Here is a 20,431-nt window from a genome sequence, read left to right on the forward strand (position 1 = left end):
AACGGAAGAAGAGATGAAGACAACGATAAAATGTCCGATCGTGCCACCCAGCGAGGGCGAGAGAGCGCGCGCGCGCGGAGTTACTTGATGAGGAGACGAAGCGGAAACAAACCCCAGAAAAGAAACACCGAGACGAACAAGTTGAGGTCATGAAGCGGTGCTCGTTGCAGGCGCGGCAGCAGCGGTAGTAATAGGGATGAACGGAAGATAATACGAAAGCAGAAGACGTTCCCATCGATCGCGGTGTCCTGGAAAGAGGCGCACGCACGCACGCGCATCCGTACATACACACACGAACGAGCACCCCCCCCGGCCATTACAATATATCAGCACAGATGGTACCAAATAAAAAAAAAGCAGAGTGTTCCCCCCCCCGCCTCCCGCCTCCTTTGCGTCGTTCGGCGGGGGACAGAGTCGGAAGATCACAGAGGACGGAAGGCGGGCGGAGGGAGGCGGCCGGGGCGTTTGTTGGCGGATGGGCCTTTAGACAGAAGAAAAAGCTAAGATGAAATGTTTAAACCAGCAGTGGCGGATGGTGCGGGGAGAGGGGAAGGGAAAGCGAAGGGGAGGGAAGGCACTGTGCGTGTTCTTGCCTCTGTTGTGTATTTTCGTTCGCGTCCGTGGATCATCCACATGCCTGTGTGGGTGTGGGTGTGTGTGTGTGTGTGTGTGTGTGTGCATGTCAGTGTGAAGGGGATGTGGAGGGTCGCCCTGTGCCGATCGCAGACGTCATAGGAGCCATACTAAGAGCAGCTCTCATTCCTCCGCGTTGGCGGCGTGCTTGCTGACCTGGTCTATACGACTGTGGGGTGTGCAGGTGCGTTCCTCCGCTAAGAGGAGGAAGGAAAAACGAAAGCCTCTGTGCTTCGCCTGCTATTTCTGTGAGAGGGAAACCGGTGTCGTCCACCCACCCCCCACCCCCATCCCTCCTTCGTCGTACCCGCCTCCCATGCACGCGGGCGCTAAATGACTCGCTGGGTAGTAAAGGTAATACGGCATGAGAAGGAAAGAGAAGCGTGGTGAGGGTGGCGAGGGGAGCGGGCCCCAGAGGGGGGTGGGTAACATTCACCGTGCTGCCACTTATGTGTTCGTTTTTTACGTTGTTTCTCCGTCCACCTGTTTCTTAGGTGAGTCGTGTGCCATACCCGAGCACACCCCGTTTTCATTCTCTGTTAACCACCTCTCGCGCTTCGCTCTCTCGTTTCTACATGTACGTCGAACCCTCCCCCCTCCCCACCGACGCCTTCTCTTACCCAGCAGCAGCAGCACCACCACCGCCGCCGCTGCCCCGTGCATCCCGTCTCTCGAATACACTCACACGCATCCCTCATCTGTGGGCGGGAGACGGTGGTGCAGGGAGGGAAGGGAACGCCACCCCATGATGGAGGAAGGATCACGAAGATGCAGTGACGGGGTCCGACCACCATCCGCAAGATAAAGGCATGCGCAAGGGAGAAAAAGGGAAAGTGAGAACGCGCGGTTAAGGACTCCTTGCCACCCGTCACTTCACGGGTGTGTGTGTATGCGCCCTTGCATGAGTGACAGGCGCACCACCGCACAGACAAAGCGAAACTCCTACCTAGTGGCTGTGTTACCGCGCCGCAAGAAAGGGGAGGACAGCATCCCCATCGTTTTTTTTCTTTCCACGTCCATGCCGCCACACAACATGAGCTGAGCGCATCGCCGCCCGGCCGGTCACAGGCCCCGTCGCGCGGCGCGAGGCAGCCGTGGGCACACGAGGCGCAGCAATGCCCAGAACCGGTCATCGGTGCATGGCTTCTGCCTCGAGCCTTGCCCACCCCCGCCCCGCAGGTCGCCCCACAGCCGCGCGCATTATCCCGGCCATCGCCCAGGGCATCCCTCCCGGGGTGCTCCAGCCTTACCCCGCCAGTGGGCAGCGAGGGCCGGGTGGGGCGCGTTCGAGTCATGCCGACACTCTGCCCATCCAGTGGGTCGTGCAAGCGCGTGCGCGGTGGCAGGCCGCTCCGACGCCACGCCGTCCAGGACAGGACCGCGGACATCGGCAGCGATGCGTCGCTCTGACCTCCCTACGTCATGCGCGCCTGACCCTGTCGCCACCAGAGGTGGCTGTGCAGTGGCAGGAATAGGGGCTGCTTGGCTTCCCCCCAGAGAGAGTGGGTGCTGGAGACTGAGATACGACGCACTGAGGCTTGTCTCCCCACCCCACCCACCCCTCCGCGTCGTCGTCAGGGAGCACCACGACCAAACGGGAAATCAGCGCTGGAAGAGACGCATAGCCGCGTGCGACACCAAGACAGCCGACAAGTGGAAGGGAGGGGGAGGGGGGGGGGGGCAACCGCCCACGAAGAGGCACTGTGAAATGTGGGAAATAAAAACAAAAATGCCGAGAAGGCGGAGGACGGGGACTGCTGGCGAAGCGGCAGTTCATCGTGTACTCCGCGCACGAGAGCTCACGATCGTGTGTGCTTATTAAGGGGTGGAAGTGGGGGGAGGGATTGCTCCAAACAGCAACCAATAACAAAAAAACGTTAGCCGGATAGGAGAAAAGGGGGAGAGGGAAAGCTGTGAAAGGATGGAGGAGGAGGAGGGTGCAGAGATTGTGATGAGGCCAACGGCGTTGTACCCATCGCCTTGTGCGCGCCGAAGTGCCCGGGTGTGTGTCTCTCAACGCTGCATAGTGCGTCCCCGACCCTCTCTCTCTGCGTACCCTACGCACTCACTTTCCTTCCTCCTTACGGCCTCCGCAGCCGCTGAAGCACCATCGCTGTTTGTCCTCCATCTGCTGCTCCTCGATCACCGTGATCTTGTCGAGGCGGCTGCCGTGGCGCCCTTCCTCCAATGGCTCTGTCGTAAGGAAGGTCTCGATGATATCGCGGATAATCTCCGGTCCACTGGTGCGCACCCCAATGCACAAGATGTGGGCGTTGTTGTGCTGGCGGCTCAGCCGCGCCGTCACATGGTCGTAGCAAAGCGCTGCACGAATGCCTCTGAACTTGTTGGCCGCGATCGACATGCCGATGCCGGTGCCGCAGACGAGGATGCCCGTATCCGCCTCGCCTTTCAAGATGGCCTCACACACCTGCGCGGCGTAGTCGGGGTAGTCGACAGACGAGTCGGAGGAGGGACCCATGTACATCACCTTTGACACCGCACTGCAGGCGTTGATCATGCCTATGATCTCCTGATGTGCGGCGTAGGCGGCGTGGTCGCAGCCCAGAGCAACGCGCTTCGACATGATTCGACGAGGAAGGGCGAGGATGGGATGAAGAGAGAGAAAGACAGAGCGCTTGGTGGAGGGGGATGAGGCGGTCACAATCCGCTTGCCATGTACGCGCGTATGTCTGTGCGGGCGTACGTGGAAGCCGAAGAAAGAGAAAGAGAGGTGAAGCAGGACCGTGTGCACTGGAGAATCGAGTTTTCTCTCGACTTGGACGCAACGGCGCAGGGGACGGATAAAGGCAGGGATGGAGAGTAGACGATGGGAAGAGGAGAGGAGCGCACGCGCGAGAGAGCGGAGAACCAAAAAAGTATAGATGACAAGAAAGGCGTGTGGAAGAACAGGAAAGAGAGCGAGACACATCACGCGCATGCGCATAATCGGTGTACGGTGGAGTGGTTGGGAAAGGCAAGAGGCGGAGAGAGAGACGAACACAGATGATCCAGGGGAGGAGGGAGGCTGAGAGATGGCGTCAATGAACGCCGTCCCGCCGTTACATGCAGAGGCGAAGGAAATGGCACCCTCTCTTGGGAAGCGCCGCGAGCGAGAGGCTTCAAAACACGACACTCCTGTGACCGTGTTTACAAGCGCATGAACGTTTGCGCAGGTTTAAGAGTGTGTCGGTGTGCGCAACAGGATACACCACTGCACGCGCTTTAAAGCTGAAGAGGGTCATTTTACACCGGCGCGCAGGCGCCAAAATCGCGAAGAAACCACCGCTCGTCAATGCCGCTGGAGGTGCCGCAAAGAGGGGGGGGGTGGAGAAAAGCAAGAGGAAGCAGTGCAACACATGCAGTGGTATATCACAGCGCGCCTCTCTCCTTCACTCTGTATTGTGTCGGCCTTTTTCTTTTCTTCTGCTGCTGCTGCTCTGAAGCTTTGTAGTAAAGATGTGACGGAGAATGCGTATCTGCTGCTGCCCACACATCGAAACAAGGTGCATGACCATCCATCCATTCACCCGCCCCTCGCACGCAGCTCTGTCCCGCTGCGGCAGGTGCTCTTGCTTTCGCGCTCTTCTTGTCCTACCTTTCTTTTTCACATCCGTGAAGGCGTAGGCTGGCACAGGATCCGAAGCGGGGGAGAGGGAACAGCGGGGGGGAGACATGAAGAGGAGGATGAGAAGGGAAGCATTACAGACGCCTCCTCCGCACAACACAATACATACGTGCACGTGCGCTCAAACACGCAGACATGGAAAGTAGTGGGGGAGGGGGTTGTTACCGCCCTTTGTATCTGGGGGGGAGGGGGGCTCCATCTTCGTTGCAGCAGAGCCTCAAGAAAAACATCGTTACTTACTCGCATCGCAGCGCGTCATGCAATCTGTGCCCATCTCCCTCTCTGTCGGTGCGTGTGGCACACAACACCAGTGCCCTTGTTGAATGAGCAAAACGGGTAACCCCCACCCCTGCCGGCACAGACAATGGAAGAAGACGGATGGAGGAGGGGGGAGGGGCCACGACAAGCAAGCAGCGGCATCGTTTTCTGGCTACGTATGCCTTGTGTCACAGAACGGCAGCGGTAAAGTAAGCACCACACCAGGCTTTCGCCTCTTGTGTCCCTTGTCCGCCACCACCACCCAAGCCCTTCTTCCCTATCCGTCAGCTCTCCTGTCAACACTGCGAGAAGTGGGGCATGAAAAAGTCTGGCAGGATGCGCATCAGGAACAGCGCCATCGTCTTGTACTCGCCGAACGCGACTTCCGTACTGAAGTACACCGTCTCCACGTACCGCTGACAAGACGCGTAGTAGCCGACCCACAGGCACAGCAGGCGGAAAAAGCTGCGATAAAAGCAGCCGCCAAACTCGCGCTGATACACGCTCCCCTCGTGCGGAGGATCGCAGGAGCCGTAGGCCATGAAGGAGGGGCAGCGCCGTGGAAGCTCATCAGGCGCAAGTCCACCCTTTGCCGCAGCGCTGCCCTCTCCCGTAGGCGTCTCAAAGGAATCCGTGAGGGCAGCCGCCGCCTCGTCGGGCTTCTGACGCTGATCCTCCGCCTCCGCAGCCTTTGGAGCGTCGTGCCAGTCACACGCGCAAATCCCCTGGTCCCCTGACACAGACACCAGCGCCTGACGCCTCCTCGCTTGGCGCTCCTTCGCCCGGGCTGCGCGCTCCTCCCCTAACCATACGCTGTGTCCGTGCCCTGCAAACGACTTCATTTTCGCCAAAACGTCGCGAATATTGGCCTCCGCCGCAGCAGCGCTCTCCCTTGAGTTCCCCACGGACGCAACGCGCAAAAACACGAGCAGTACTGTTGTCACGACGGAGAGACGGCTGTTGTCCTCCATGGACTCGATGTTCAGGCCGCAGAGGGCGCTGAAGATAAGCTTGTGCGGCTCGCCGAGCAGGAGTCGAGAGAGCGGGGCCAGCTCCTCCAGTTGCGCCGCGTCCTCCGTCGTCTCCACTGCGTCATGAAGATCCGTTGTCGAAGCGGTTTGCGCTTGCGCAGTGTCGAGGATGTCATGCGTCGGTGAACAAAGCGGTTCCGCGCAGGGCGTCGACAGCGGCCGTGCCTTCGCGCTGCCCTCGCCACGACGACTAAAGAGCGTCGCGCGCAGGCGCGGCGGCGGCCCCACCGCCGGCAGCGGCCATTGGCTGCGCAACAGTGCCAGATCGTTTTCGCCACACATCAGGCCCGGAAACGGCCGGTGCTCAGGGGCCTGCCGGTGCGGCGTGCGCGCTAGCACGCACACCAGCTCCCTCAAGAGCTCCTCCCGTCGCACCCCGTGGGCTGGCGCCAGGCTGATCTCGCGCGTGTACTGCCGCGAAACCCGAATCACGTACGAAATACGGACGGCATCGCCGGAGATGATGTCGCTTGTGCGACCGATGCCGGGGAGTGTCGGTGGCAGCCGCACATCGTCCACCGAGTCACTCACCGGCTTCGAGATGTAGTTGCCGGTGGACCGTAGCCCCGGTGTGAGGGAAAGCAGCAGCGAGCGCAGTAGGTGATGCGTGTCGACGCCGAAGGTGAAAAGGCGTCGCAGCAGCACACTGCCAAACGGCTCGTGCTCCTCCCGTTCCAAGGGTGGGCGCTTCAAGATCGCCTCGACCTCCTCATGCTCTGCGGAGAGAATGACGGGGTTCTGCCGGTTTGGGTTGCTCACCGCCTCGTTCAGGTGCGACATGTCCCGATCTCCGACCACATAGGCACATAAGGTGCGCAGGTTCCCGGCGTGGTAGCGCAGCAGCTCACCGAGAACCTGAAGCATGTTCGACAGCAGCCGCCCCGGCGCCATCGACCCACTCAGCCCGGGAATGCGCGTGCCGTTGTAGATGCGCTCCAGCACGCTGGTAAGGAGCGCCTCCCCGAGTCTTGTCTGCGGGCAATCCGGGGCGTCGCGGTATGCCTCGCGAAACAGAAAGGTGCGCAAGTACGAATCGAGCGTCTGGTACAAGCTTACGCGGACACAGCTGTCTTCCTGATCTCTGTGCAGGACGCGGGCGATGGCCTCCGCGTTTCTCCACGCGCTGGCAACGACCTCGGCATCCCCGACCACCATCTCCTGCTCCCGACGGTCTTGAGCGTTCCAGTACTCGTAAAGGCCGCGCAGCAGCTCCATCTTGCGCATCGTATCGGGTCCGTGCTGATGATTTTCCGTCTCCTCTTCGGACATCTGATTGGGGTCACGCAGGTACACAACGGCGAGGTCGCCGAGGAGCTGGAGAAACGGAACAAGACGCCACGTTGCGGGGTAGCGCGGCGAGCCATCAGCGAGTCTGTCGGGCTCCTCTTGATCATCAGCGGCACGCGGTGGCAAGTAGCGCGGCAACGTCCGCAACTTGTCGGACAAGTTTACGTGCGGCGGCACGTCCACGAACGCAGGCAGCGATGGGTCCAGTCCGAAGGCGGCCTCCAGCATCGGCACAGACCGAGGCACCCAACGGCAGTCCCGCAGCGCCTTCCACGAGTCACTGAAGTAGAAGGTGGAGAGGAACATGTTTAGCAGGTATAGCACTTCGCTCTGTGATTCAACGATGCGCTGCGTGTCGACGGGGTCCAGCAAGTCGAGTGCGTCCACGCGAGGCAGCGGCTCGAACAGCTCCGCCGAGAGTCGCTCATTAGCCGAGTTGAACTCCTCCAGCGTTGGCGGTCGCGGTCCGGGTGCAATGGTGCGACGCACAGTCGAGCAGACAAGTGCGTAGCGGTTGTCGTCCCTCTCTGGGATTAAGGACGGGTCTCGCAGCCGCCACCGCTGCCGCGTGTCAGCCGACCCCACCCACCAGTGGATGTCCATCGAGGATTTGAAGTTCTGCTCCATGTCGTCGTCCTCCAGCATGTCACGGTCCAGCATCCACTGCACCAGCCGCGATGGGTCCTCGGCTTGGAACTGGTTGGATGTTATGCGGTTCAGAAACGCTATCTGCTCGGCGCCGTCGCGTGGCAACCCAGCGCGCTCCAGCTCGGCCACCACCTGCGCCGCCATGTTGCCTCTGCCGCTGCCCAGTTCCACTCGAATGCCGCCCTGCTCGGGAGGAGTAGACAGCGGCGGTGGCGGCGGCAGCGACGGTGCCACGCCGGAGGTGGCACGGTTCACGCCGAGCGCCGCGCTCACCGCGCCGCTGCGTACGGTGGTGCGGATGTACTCGAGGTATTCTGACAACGCCGCTGACTCGTCGGCGCGCCGTGGAGGGGCACCGGAAGGGTCGGTCGATCCCGGTAGTGGAGAGGGTTGCTGCCCCTGTTGTGGTGGAAGCTGTGTGGGGTTGGTGGACGGCGCCGGTGCACGAGGCGCTTGGCCCTGGGATTGCCCAATGCCAAGAAAGCGCTCGATTCCGGCGAAGAGCGTGGGTAGGGAGGAGCCATCGAAGATGAAGTCCGCCGTGCCATCGCTTCCGCCGGACGCGCCGCTCCCTTCTTGCTCTTCATTGTCTGTCCATTGGCCATCCTCCTCCTCCTCGTCCTCCCAGTCGACGTCTTCGCTGCCGAGAGGCACGACGCTGGTGCGGCCGCCAGCGCGCGTCGCGTTGACTGCTCGCTGCCCGACCCCACCAATCAAGGTGGTCTCCGGAGGGAACATCATCATGGACCGTCCGCCCTGCTGTACCCGCAGCCCGTTCGGCCGCAGCTCGCACAGACTAATGAGCGTCGACACGAGACCCTCCTCGCCGATCAGCCACAGCACGTTGCTGTCCACCACCCGCTGCACCTGCCGCAGCACCGCCACCGTTTCCGGGTAGTGCAGCCGACGCGCCAAGATTGGGTTCTGGCCTTGCGCAAGGCCAGGCAAGATGAGCAGCGCGAGAAAGCGGCAGAAGGCAGCAAGCGCCGTCGGCGAGGCGCGCCGCAAAACCCGGATGAGAGATGGGTTCTTGCTGATCTCCAGTACTGGGCCAACGCAAGCTAGAATGTGCTCCAGCAGGCCCGTGGCGGCGGCCCACAGGGAGCTGTCTTCGAGAAACTCGATGAGTCGGTAGAAGACACCCGGGTAGCGGTCGTAGATCACCCAACCGAGGTCGTTCTGATCCGCCACCAGGTCGGTCAGCTGAAGCATGACCTCAGCGTAAATGCCGATAATGTGCTCAAGGGTGCGCTGCCGTCGTCCACGCTCGAGGGCGGTCATGCTGCGCACCGTGCGCTCTGGCGAGAAACGCAAGGGGTTGAACGGATCGCACAAGATGAGGCAGTAGATGTCCAGTCCGCCACTCGCTAGAAACTCGCACGCGAAGCGCACCTCATCCTTTCTCTCCAGAATCTCGCCAGTGTTGCTAAGCCGTTTCCCTAGCTCATTGTACTGACCATCCAGCCACAGTTTCCACATTAAAGAGACGGACGCGCGCGCCGACATGTCCAAGGCAAGCATGCGTACTTGGGGCTCCGTATGGTAGGCATACGTGGGCAGACGGCGCGGCGGCAGCGGCTCTCGCCCGCTGGTCACAAGACCCCGCAAGGACATATCCTCCCCACTTTCCTCTGAGCCCACTGCCTCTGTTTTCGGGGGTTGCGCAAACGTACGGGGTGTGGCTGCGGAGTGTACCTGTGAGCGAGCCTGTGTGTATTGGTGGTGCGCGCGCGCGAGAGAGAAAGCAAGGAAAAGGTAGCGCCTTCCTGGTGTGTAGAAATAAATATATGTATATAGGTATGCGCACTAATTAGGTGGACGGGAAAAAACTGCAGCGCCACCAATCGCCAGCAGCAGTCAGCAATGAGATACACACGCACACACACGCGCAGACACACAGACAAGCATATACAGACAGACAGGGGGGAAGAGGAGGAGGAGGAGGAGGAGGAGAGGGGGCGAGCTTGGTCGAATGTGCACCAAGACACCAGCGTTGCACACGCGCAACACTCACAGAGAGAGAAAGCCGCGCAGAGCGAAAGAGGAGAAAAGAGCGACGCAGCAGAGAGAATACACAAAAGACGACGCCCCAAGGGAAAAGCGAATGTGCAGATAACTTTTCCGCCACTAGCAGAGCTGTCGTCTCGTGTGCGTGCCGACGGGGTACGCCTATGCGCAAAGAACCGACCGGCGCAGTGGATGCACCTCGTTGATGCGCGTCCCCCCCCCACCACCACACACACACACTATCGTTCTCGATCACCACTCTCCCACTGCGCCTCCTGTCACCCTCTTTTGTGGCGGCTCCCTTTTGCCTTTGCTCTTGTACAACTCCCTCAGTCCTCCTCTCAATGAAAAAGAAACGGCACGCTTACTCGTGTGAGTCGAGTGGAAGCAGAGAAGACGCACGGACAGACGGAGGTGTGCAGACAAGCCGTGCACTACGCGTGTGTGGGTGGGTGTGGGTGTGGGTGTGTGAGTAGTGGGGTCGCAAGCCACCACCGTGATCATCGCGCGCGGTGACGTGGCCAAGGAAAACAAAGCGAGAGACAGAGAGAACGGCGAGAAAGACGTGAAAGGATGAGGTGCGCGATGAAAAAGTGCAGCGAGCTACGGGCGTGGCGGAGAGGCGCGGCGCCTGCATGGGAAGCCTCATTGTCCGGAGATGAATCACGGAAGTAGCCTCGCCGCTGCAGCGACATTGTATTCCAAGCCCACGCCTTAGTCAATGGCGTAGCGCTGCGAGATACGGCGGTCTATGAGATTCGGAGGTGGGGAGCTGGCTCCAGATGTTGACGATCGTGACCCTCTAAAGCCGTTCAACCAGTCACATCCTCCTCCTCGATGCACTCAAAGGCACAAAGACACGCGGAGACCCGAGTGCGTATTGCCGGAGCCAAGCGCACAACACCCCTTCGCTTCGTTGCGCCGCCTCAGCGCGAGTAGACTCAAAATCCCCGGCATGCACATCAGTGTGAGTCACCGTCGTGACGATCCCCACTACACTACATCCATCGGGAAACCGCCAGAGTTCGCGCGTGGCTTGCCGTTTTGTTGCTCCGTTGCCCTTTCTATTTTGATTTTTCAAGGTTTGTTCCTGCTTGCACTTCTCGCGCTGGGTTGAGCGCGCACACACACACGCACGCGCATGTTGAGGGGAAGCGGGTGCAGCTGAAAAAAAAGGGGAAAACAAAGAATCTCCCAAAAAAAAGGGAACATGGAACAGGATGACCTAACGTACACACGTACACACGCAGACACACACACACGCAGACATCGACAGAGAGGCAGACGAATCGTTTGTGAAGCGCGCGTCTGTTGTGTGTGGGTGTGTGGGTGTGTGTTAAAGAAAAAAATCTAAATCACGTATCGTGGCCATACCGAAGAAGAGCGAGGAAATACCTCCATGTCGCGTTCCTCTGCCCACTCTCCCGCCCCCACCCAATCTCCAACCCTTCGCCCCCCTCCCGAACTGGCAAGACACACGAAGCGCCTTAGTACCCCCCCCTTCTGGTCGTTCACGGCCCCCTTTGTAGTCCCCCGTTCTTTCCGCTGCAACGCATCCTCGCTACTGCGCTGCTGAAGCTCTAAGCATCGCCACGTAAGACGGGGTGCACTCGCACATGCGTAGCCCGCCCTGAAAGAGGGCTGATATGTCAGAACATGCACGTGACGTTTCGAGCGAGTGAGTGCGAGTGGGTGTTGGGAGAGAGTGGAAGAAAGTGGAGGAGAGAGAGAGCAGCGCATTCTATCCATCAAGGAAAGCAATGAAGCAAGAAACTGGACCAGAAGTATGGAGGAGGAACCAGTAAAACACACGCACACACAGAGATAGATAGACAGACGGAGGCGGATATCAGAGGGGTGGGTGGAGAGTAGGGCTTCTAGAGAACAGGAGGACGGAAGCGAAAGCACAAGAGGAAAAACAACACGACAGACGAAGAGAAAGAAAAAGAGAGCGCACTCCCTCCTCCTCCCCCCCGCGCGCGCGCGCTCACACGTCAGCACGGACGACGAAGCTCTAGTACAGAAACAAACGGGAGAGAAAAAGACGGGGAAAAAGACGAAGAAGGTCGGAGGAAACACGACGGCAGTGCGGCACTTCAGAAGCGCATCTGCATCTGCGGAGCTCATCAGCCCCCCCCTCCCCGCCGCCCCGCCCACACACACGCGCGCGCACATACGCATCCACGTCCTCTTCCTCCTGCACCCTTTCTCTGGCAGCGAGTCCGCCATCGACACACCCACGCAAAGGAAACGCATGTACCAGCTACAATGGAGGCGCAACCGTCCGCCTTCGCTCAGTCCTCTGACAACTCGCCTTTTCCATCTCGAGCGAAACGAGAGAACGGGAGGAGGCGCGCGAGTGGAGCTGCGACAACCATGACAACGACAAAAACACACGTACATGCACCCCTCCCCCACCCATCCTTCAGAAACATATGTGTGTGTGTGTGTGCGTGGGAGAGAGAGACAGACAGAGCAGTCCCACAAGCACAACAGTACAAAGAAGACAAGTGAGCCAGCAAAGAAGCATGGCAAACTGAGCTAGGTGGTAGGTGGGTGGTGCAGCACGACCTGAGAGATACATCCGCCAAGGGAAAAAGACAACGAAATCTAACCTCTGCCGCTCCCCGTCTCCGGCCTGTGCCTCTCCGGCGTACCTCAGCAGAGCATGCAAAGACAGCAAGAGAGAGCGAGAGAGACACACACACAAGAGGGGGCAGAAGAAACACCGCGCGCACGCACGCGCGCAGACGCACTCATAGAATAGTCCTTCTGCGTTGTGCCATTCAAAAAAAAAAAGAAAGAAACGACGTTGTTGTGTGTAGGTGTGTGTGTGTGTGTGTGTGTGTGTTTTGGGGGGAGGGGAGGGGAGAGTGCGACTGAAGGAAGGCAAGGACGCGAAATCCGCACGGTGTTTGCGGCGTCGCTTCGCTTTCGACAGTCATATCCTCTTCGCTCCTTCTTGTGCCCGAAGCTGCTGCTACTCTCTCCGGCCCTCTGCTCTTCCGTCTACCGCATACCCCTCTACACCAATCGCGTCTCTCCCTCTGAGAATCTAAACGCCGATACGCCAAGACCCCTCCCCCACGTGTACTCGCTCCCTCCTATGCAGCGCGCGAGGATAGAGATAGTCACGTCTCCGAGAGACACCGCCGGCGTGAAGATCGATAGAGAGAGGAAAGAGGCGAGAGGGTGTGGAGAGCAGCGCATGCCGCGTCCGTCCGCTGCACCCTCAGCAGCGTATCACAGAGTGGGAGGGGCAGCGGAGGAGAAAGAAAAGCGTGCTCAGCAGCACAGAGACCGCAAGAGAGAGAGGAGAGAGGGACAAAGCAAGAAGAGCGCGAAGGCACCACCTCACAACACGGATGTACAGGAGCACTGCGAAGAGAGAGACACGCATATGAAGCGTCACGGAACGCGGCAGAGAAGCACAGGATGGGAAAACGAGGGAGGGAGCGGGGCGGCAGCGCCGTAGTGAGAAAGCTGAGTTGCGTACCACCGTGGGCCGTTGGCATCCCGAGCAGAGACAGAGAAAGTGCTGCTGGTGGTATCGTTGACGCTTCAATGCCTAGAAATGGCGCCGGCTTTCATGTGAACACGTGCACACATGCATTCGTCTTCGCTCGCGCTGGCTCAGAAGGCGTGCGAGACAGACTTGCGAAGCGGTGGGTTGAGGTCCTGCAATGGCGACGGCTCTATGCAGGGCGGAAAGGTCTGAATAGCTGCGGATCGCTGCAGCTCCACCCCCTCCGGGTGGTGTTCGCCAGACTCGTCGTTCGGGTGCGCAATCTCCGGAGGCACATCTTGCGAAACGTGCGGCGTCGTGCACCGCTCCATAACCGTGGTGCACGTGTTTTGGCTCATGCGACTCATGGAGCGCTGAAAGGAGTTGGCCGTGGCGTTCTGCTGTGTCTGGTGATTTTGCTGACTGTAATGTGCGTATAATCCGTCCCCGTTGGCGTCCGCAGTGGTGGTGACCTTTCCGTAGATAATCATCCCAGCCTTGCTGTTCACCCGGTGGTAAGACGACCCCTTCGTGCCGCTCTGGCTCGCTGCGGCGGCGCCGCCTTTCGCAAGGGGCCCAGTCAAATGAGTCGGGTTTCCCGCACTGCCGCTACGCTGAGGGCTGGTACCGGACCTGGTGTTGCTGCCCCCACGGACGTCGCAGTGGCACTCGCGGCGAGCCTCAAGCGCCTCCACGCGGGTCGTCAGCACCTGGATCTGCGTGCGCTGCTCCTTGATCGAACCGTGCAGTGACTTAATGATTGCCTTGAGGATCTTTGTTGTGTGCGCGTCACCAGGGGTGTCTTGCAACTCATCAGTCAGCACATCGATGTCCTCGTCGACGTTCCTGGACGGCATGGGGACAAGATGCCCTGCTGCGGCTCTGGAAGAGCGAGATGCGGAGCGGATAGACGGCGGCACAGAACGCGGCGTTCGGAGCAGCGCGCCAGCACTTGTGGCTGGGCCAGGGTCGGTTGGCGCGCTCTCGCCGTGGCGGTGGCGTCGGTGACGTGGACTGCCGCTTTTGCGCCGACTGTGGCGAGGGGTGCTACACTGAGACCGCGGCACCTGCTCCTGCTCCGCCGGGCTCACAGCGCGCGACGAGATGCTGGCCGGGCGGCTTCCGCCGCGCTCACTGCGACGGTGCGACGAGGCGGTGCGACTGGCGGGCTGGCCATCAGCTCTCGTGCGCGACTGTGCACGAGAGGCTGTGCGGGACTGCACGCGAGAAGCTGTGCGGGACTGCCGGCGCGACTGCGCGCGCGAGTAGCGACGCAGACTCTTCGTGGCCAGGTAAGCATCGCGGTCGTTAGGCCCCACGTAGATGGGGTGCAGGTCGCGCCTCTCCTCCCGCATCAAATTTCCCTCATCCACCTGCGGTGCAATGAACTCGCAGGCATCGGTGACGAGTGCGGCGAGGGTGGTGTTCTTCTCCTGAACGGCCTGAATAAGAGCGAGGGTGTTCTTTGGGTTCAGCTTCCACCCGTAGATGTCCAGCAGGAGCAGCGTGTGGTTCTGCGGGATGGCCGACAGGACAGCCGCTGCCGCCTCAGGGGAGGGGCTCATGAAGCCAAGGAAAAGCTGGATGAGGGACGTGTTGTGGGCGATAACATCGGCGAAGAGCACGATAGTCTCGCTATCCAGCTGGTTGTGGCGCAGATTCAGGCGCTGCACCGTGCATGTGGGGGTCATGAGGGCACGCACCAGCTCCTCACCACCCTCGCGGCTGATGCGGTTGGCGGTGAGGTCCAGAGTGGAGAGGCACGCCGCGTGGGGGACGCTGCGAGCGATCTGCGCCGCTCCGTTGTCGCGCAGAGCATTGTAGCCGAGATGAAGGTGCTTCAGCTTTGGGGCTGCACGCAGCGCCTGACCGAGGTACGAGGCGGCGTCGCACTCGATCTTGTTGTTGTGGAAACTGAGCTCCACAATATCGCAAAAGGGCTGCTGCAGTGCCGCCGCAATCGGAATGACGCCCAGCTTTGTGATGTTGTTTTCGGACAGGTCCAACACCTTCAACCCGCACCCGCTGCGGGACAGCGTGTGTCCAATGACCACTGCCGCCTGGTCCATGAGGTTATTCTTGCCAAGGCGCAGCTCGCGGATGCGGTTTGGGTTGGCTTCGATTGCCTCCATCAACGCCGTCACGCCCGGCAGGCCAAACGAGTTCTCCTCCAGCACCAGCACGCGCAGCTGACTGTCATCGTTGAGCGTGCGGATCACCTCCGCGACGCAGCAGATGTCGATATCGTTGAGTGGGACGGTGCCTTGACCAAGTGCAGCAACTTTGGCATCCCTGTCGAGAGCCTGCACAAAGGCATCACATATTTGCGCGTGTTCGCGCTTGCAGGCGCTAATGTACAACGCTGCCGCGGGACAGTGCTCCAGCGCCATGGTTATTCCGTCTCCCACCCTTCTCGGTTCCTGATCACACAGTAAGGGAGACTAGAAAGGCGCGCCTGGCTCCACACTGAAGTCCTCGCCAGTAGCAAGCTCGAGAAACAATGTATACGTTGCACAAGACCGCTTTCTTCAAGTACGTATTTGAGTCGATGTGAACGCTCGTTGACGCTGCACATCAGAGGAGCGCGACGGATGGAGAAGAGACAACGCGAGGAGAGAGAGAGAGGCGAAATGGGAGAATAGTGGACGAAGGCACCGAGAGGTCGAGAACATGAAGGCAACATCCGCTCCAGTAAGGGTCGCGGAGACGCGGCAAAAACAATATATCCATTTTTCTTTGGGGGGATTCGGCTTCATCTCCTTCCGAGATGGGGTTACAGCCAACGCGGCTGCTGTTGCTGGAGACAGTGACGGTAGCGACTGGCAGTGATGATGCCGAAGACGAGCTCTTTCGTTTTCTTTCCACGTCCATGCCGCCACACAACATGAGCTGAGCGCATCGCCGCCCGGCCGGTCACAGGCCCCGTCGCGCGGCGCGAGGCAGCCGTGGGCACACGAGGCGCAGCAATGCCCAGAACCGGTCATCGGTGCATGGCTTCTGCCTCGAGCCTTGCCCACCCCCGCCCCGCAGGTCGCCCCACAGCCGCGCGCATTATCCCGGCCATCGCCCAGGGCATCCCTCCCGGGGTGGCCCAACCTTACCCCGCCAGTGGGCAGCGAGGGCCGGGTGGGGCGCGTTCGAGTCATGCCGACACTCTGCCCATCCAGTGGGTCGTGCAAGCGCGTGCGCGGTGGCAGGCCGCTCCGACGCCACGCCGTCCAGGACAGGACCGCGGACATCGGCAGCGATGCGTCGCTCTGACCTCCCTACGTCATGCGCGCCTGACCCTGTCGCCACCAGAGGTGGCTGTGCAGTGGCAGGAATAGGGGCTGCTTGGCTTCCCCCCAGAGAGAGTGGGTGCTGGAGACTGAGATACGACGCACTGAGGCTTGTCTCCCCACCCCACCCACCCCTCCGCGTCGTCGTCAAGGGTGAAGATGTTTTCTTGAAGAAGCAGGGAAAAAAAGAGGAGAGGAGGGAAACATGAGCTGTTCTTGTCTACAAAGCCGCGCACGTCGTGCGAGAGAACCGTTGGGGTAGCAAGAAGAGGCACCAACACCCCAAGGTGAAAGACAGAGGGGATGGCGGTGAGCCGAGAAGAGGAAAAGGGGGGAGGGGCAGAAGGGAATAGATCGAGTGGGAATACGTCATGCGTGGATGACGCAAGAAGAAAGAGTCGCTGCAGCATCGCGTAAGAGAAGGAGGCTTGAGGGAGGCCACAGCGCATACGAATGTGTCCTTGTTCCTCCCGTCGCTCCACGGCGCGCCGGTCAGGCAGGATGAGGTGGGCAACGACACGCTACAGCGAAAGATAGCTTCATGGAAGAGATCCATACGGAAGAGGCAGCGTGTCCCATCCTCCTGCCCATCTTTGAGGAAACCACGGCGTGCCACCAGGGCACCCTCTCGCGTAACGAGAGAACCATGGCACATATGTGTGGATGAGTGCTGCGTGTGTGTGGACACACACGCCACCGCTTGTCCACCACCACGGCGATCCCTTTAGTGCTGCGCAAGTCTTTCGCTTTTCTTCTGTTCCTTTGCGCTCCATTGCGTTTACCGCGACTGCAAGGAATCGCTGCACACACGGGCACGCGAAGTGGGTTAGGGCGTGGGTGCCTGCGGCGAAAACAAAAAAACGATGAGGCCAAGGGGAGGGAGAAAGAAGGGTGTGCATCGGAGGATGCGCGGGCACACCGCCACGAACAAAGCAAAGGTGATGAGCGGATACAAAACGGAAACCAAACACAAACAAGCGAAGAGGGAATTTAGCGTCCCGAGGAAAGGACCGGGTCTCCACATGCGGCGTGAGTGCTGGCACGAGCAGCACACCAGGCACCAACTGCCATAAATATATATGATAAAATGGAGCAGATTTAGGCGAAGACGAAAGAGAGGGAGGAGGGAGGGAGGGGGTGAGGCGCCACACACGGGCATACACATACACATATATATATATGTACGCATACCTCCCTTCCTAAAAAGCGCGGCGTGGCTCAAGGGATTAGAAGGCACAATCTGAAAACGAGCAGCCGACAAAGCGGAACGACGTAAGGGGAGCAGTTCAAATCGAGCCTCTGTACGGCTCATGAAACGCCGACAATGGATGAGTGACGGCCGCGCCGGCTGTCACGGGTGTGGTGAACGGTACCGCCACCGCCACCGCCGGGGGTGGGCAGCGCTGCCTCGCCATCGCCTCTGCCATCTCACGCACCACAAGCCACTCCGACGGCAGCAGGCGCCATGCGGAGGTGGCACACAGGGTCACCAAGACGAAGATCATGAGGGCCACAAAGCGGTACTGCGGAACCGTGAGAATGCAGATGACGAGGTAGATGCAGATGGCGGCCAAGCAGACGTAGTAGACTGCACTGCAGCACCCACCGGTAACGCAAGCCATTCTTCCTCTCTGTATATCGGCAAGTCGTCCTACCGCACGAAAGGCCCTTCGCACACAAGCAAAAAGCCGGGAGCCGATAGAGGGGAGTGTCTTGAGATAAAAAGGGGAGGAGGGAGGAAGCATAAAATTCAGCGCGCATCCGCTACACAGACCAAGGAGTTTTCTGTCGCCTTCTGGGGCGGAGACGCGGTGGCGTGTGCCTCTTCACACACCTCCCTCCGTTTCCCTCCACTTCAGGAAGGGGAGGACGGCGTACAGAGAAAGAAGCGCTGTTTTTTTTTTTCGAGCCCACGTAACTGTTCGCGCCTCCCGCGGTCTCGTGGCACACATGCATCTGGGTGGCGTCCAGTTGCCACGCTGCATGCACACACGCAAGCCACAGTTGATTCTTCTCTCTTTTCGGCGGCTTGCTACTTGGACCGAGTGGGTGATCATCGGCATCGCAGAACGGTTGGCAGAGTGTGTTTATCAGTGGCGACATGCACCATGCGCACACGCGTACTCACGTGAACGCTTGCGATGCCCCCCCCCTCTCTCAGGAGCGAGAGAGAGCGTTATACAATGAAAGGAGAGACGGAACAATGCCGAGACGAGCGGACACCAAAGGCAGAAGGGGGAGTACAAAAGGGGGAGAAGGAAGAGGGGAGAAAGACGGAGAGAGCAACACACGCACGCACACACAAGCGTGGCGACTGCACCACCTGTGCTGGGTGGAGTGCGTGAGGGATGCGTGGGCGAAGGCGTGAAAGCGTGTTTGGACAGGAAACAGAGAAAAAAGGATAGCGAAAGCAGTAAACGAAGACACAAACACACACACGTATACACAGGCGCGTACTGAGTGAGGGCAGCGCCGAGTAGTCGTAGTGCGAGCAGGAAAGCTGGGGAAGTTGGTAACCAGCTACAGGCGCGCCACAATGGTGTCGGCAGTTGCCCCGCCATCAGTGGTGCAAGCGTCAGCGAGCCGGGCGGACGGCTGCCGATGGCGAGGTTGAGCCTCCGGCATTCCATCCGCGTGGCCGCACGCAGAATCCGATCCCGCAAGAGCGTAGAAGCCGCCACAGCGCAGCAGAATGACCTCGGCGCTCTTCGTCTCCACAAGGCGCCTCTCCGATGGCAGCCGCCGCCAAAGGGAAAAGGCAGCAGTCGGTATGAGTAGGGCCCACACAATCACGGGGCCCCGCCATGTGGCGGACATGGCTATCACGTACGCCATGAAGGCGTACACGAGCGTCAGCCCACACCAGTACGTGACGAGAAAGACCAGGGGCACAATGCGCACATCAAGTGGCTCCACCTCGCTGTGGCCTTCGTGCTTTGCTCCCGCGGCTGCGACACCACGCTGCGAGCTCTCCGGGATTACTGTGAAGTCCGGCGGTGGTGCCGAGAGCGCGTCCGTCGGTCCCTTCATCGGAGAATGAAGAGAGGAATTTGTGTGAGGTATAAGACCAGCAAAGCTCTGTACGCCTTTTTTTCCGCTCCTCGACGCAACGGGGCCTCCTCTCGGGCTGATAAACAGCCTTGCGCGCCTGATGATGGGAGAAGGGTCGTGGGTCGTTGGTTTCTGCCACTGCAGTAGGAATGGCCGCTGCTGAAGGACAACAGAGCCCAGATAAAGCGAGGTAACAGAAAGAATGTCGTCGAGGAAAGACGCAAGTTTTTTCTTTTGCATGCGTCAAAGATGTGCGCCGAGAGTGAGGAGGCGAGCACGGTGTAAAATGGGAGAGAGTTGGGGGAAGGAGGAGGGGGGGTCGTGGAGGCGCATCGTCTGTGCGAGTGCGCATGCGTGAGCGTGTGGCACGAACTGATCCCATTCAGATTGGGGGAGGGGGAGGATCCCCATAGAGGAGAGGGATGGAAAAGGCGCTTTGCTTTTCTGCCCTGTCAACGCCTCACCGCCAACACGAACACGTCATTGCATAGACGCATAGCATGGAAGAAGGGAAGCTGGAAAAGGGGGGCACCCGCTGCCGTAGCGCGCCACATCACCACCAAACGGTATCACGCTCACATACATATTCGCTTCGTAAAAACGAGTACTCGCGTCCGGCCCGAGACATCCAACGGAAGTCGCCAGCGCATATACTGAAATTTCATGCCCAGCGGGGAAACGTGACCTGGTGGGAGTAAACACGCGCACACCACCGTGGCTCCCTCTCACCGCAAGCCACCACTGGTGAATCAACTGCTGAAGGTGGGCAAGGAAGGGTTGAGATGGCGCTGTGAAGACGAGGAAATCAGGCGCATGCGAGAAGCACACGGTATGGACCTCGCGTCAGCAGTGTTGTGTTCGTTGAGGATCTCTGCTCTCTCATTTTTTTCTGGTCATAGTCGCCCTGATGTCCCTCCCTTCGCAAGACGGTGACTCGCTCCGTTCAGGTGCCTCGTCCTCGAACGTACTTGTCCTCTCTCTTTCCATGCGTGCATACGCGCCCATCTGCGCCCCTGTGTGCCCGACTGCACGCCAGTTGATGAAGACCGCCTGCCCTCGCCGGTGTGAGACCAAAGCGAGAGAAAGAATGGGGTTAAGAGGGAAGAGA

General features: G+C 59.9%; 4 protein-coding genes across 4 annotated transcripts; all 4 read right to left on the reverse strand.

Annotated features, from left to right (window-relative positions):
• Positions 1-2,698: 2,698 nt before the first annotated feature.
• Positions 2,699-3,217, reverse strand: LMXM_28_1970 (putative ribose 5-phosphate isomerase; the record flags this gene model as incomplete). The annotated part of the gene is made up of 1 exon (XM_003876989.1): positions 2,699-3,217. The coding sequence occupies one exon, from the start codon at positions 3,215-3,217 to the stop codon at positions 2,699-2,701; it is 519 nt and encodes a 172-aa protein (XP_003877038.1).
• A 1,595-nt stretch (positions 3,218-4,812) lies between these two features.
• Positions 4,813-9,096, reverse strand: LMXM_28_1980 (conserved hypothetical protein; the record flags this gene model as incomplete). Its single annotated transcript, XM_003876990.1, has 1 exon — positions 4,813-9,096. One exon carries the CDS (start codon positions 9,094-9,096, stop codon positions 4,813-4,815), a length of 4,284 nt encoding a protein of 1,427 aa, XP_003877039.1.
• A 4,026-nt stretch (positions 9,097-13,122) lies between these two features.
• Positions 13,123-15,384, reverse strand: LMXM_28_1990 (conserved hypothetical protein; the record flags this gene model as incomplete). Its single annotated transcript, XM_003876991.1, has 1 exon — positions 13,123-15,384. One exon carries the CDS (start codon positions 15,382-15,384, stop codon positions 13,123-13,125), a length of 2,262 nt encoding a protein of 753 aa, XP_003877040.1.
• A 2,174-nt stretch (positions 15,385-17,558) lies between these two features.
• LMXM_28_1995 (conserved hypothetical protein) lies at positions 17,559-17,894 on the reverse strand (the record flags this gene model as incomplete). Its single annotated transcript, XM_003876992.1, has 1 exon — positions 17,559-17,894. The coding sequence occupies one exon, from the start codon at positions 17,892-17,894 to the stop codon at positions 17,559-17,561; it is 336 nt and encodes a 111-aa protein (XP_003877041.1).
• Positions 17,895-20,431: the final 2,537 nt, after the last annotated feature.

Source organism: Leishmania mexicana, chromosome 28, assembly GCF_000234665.1.
Source record: "Leishmania mexicana MHOM/GT/2001/U1103 complete genome, chromosome 28".
Lineage (NCBI taxonomy): Eukaryota > Euglenozoa > Kinetoplastea > Trypanosomatida > Trypanosomatidae > Leishmania > Leishmania mexicana.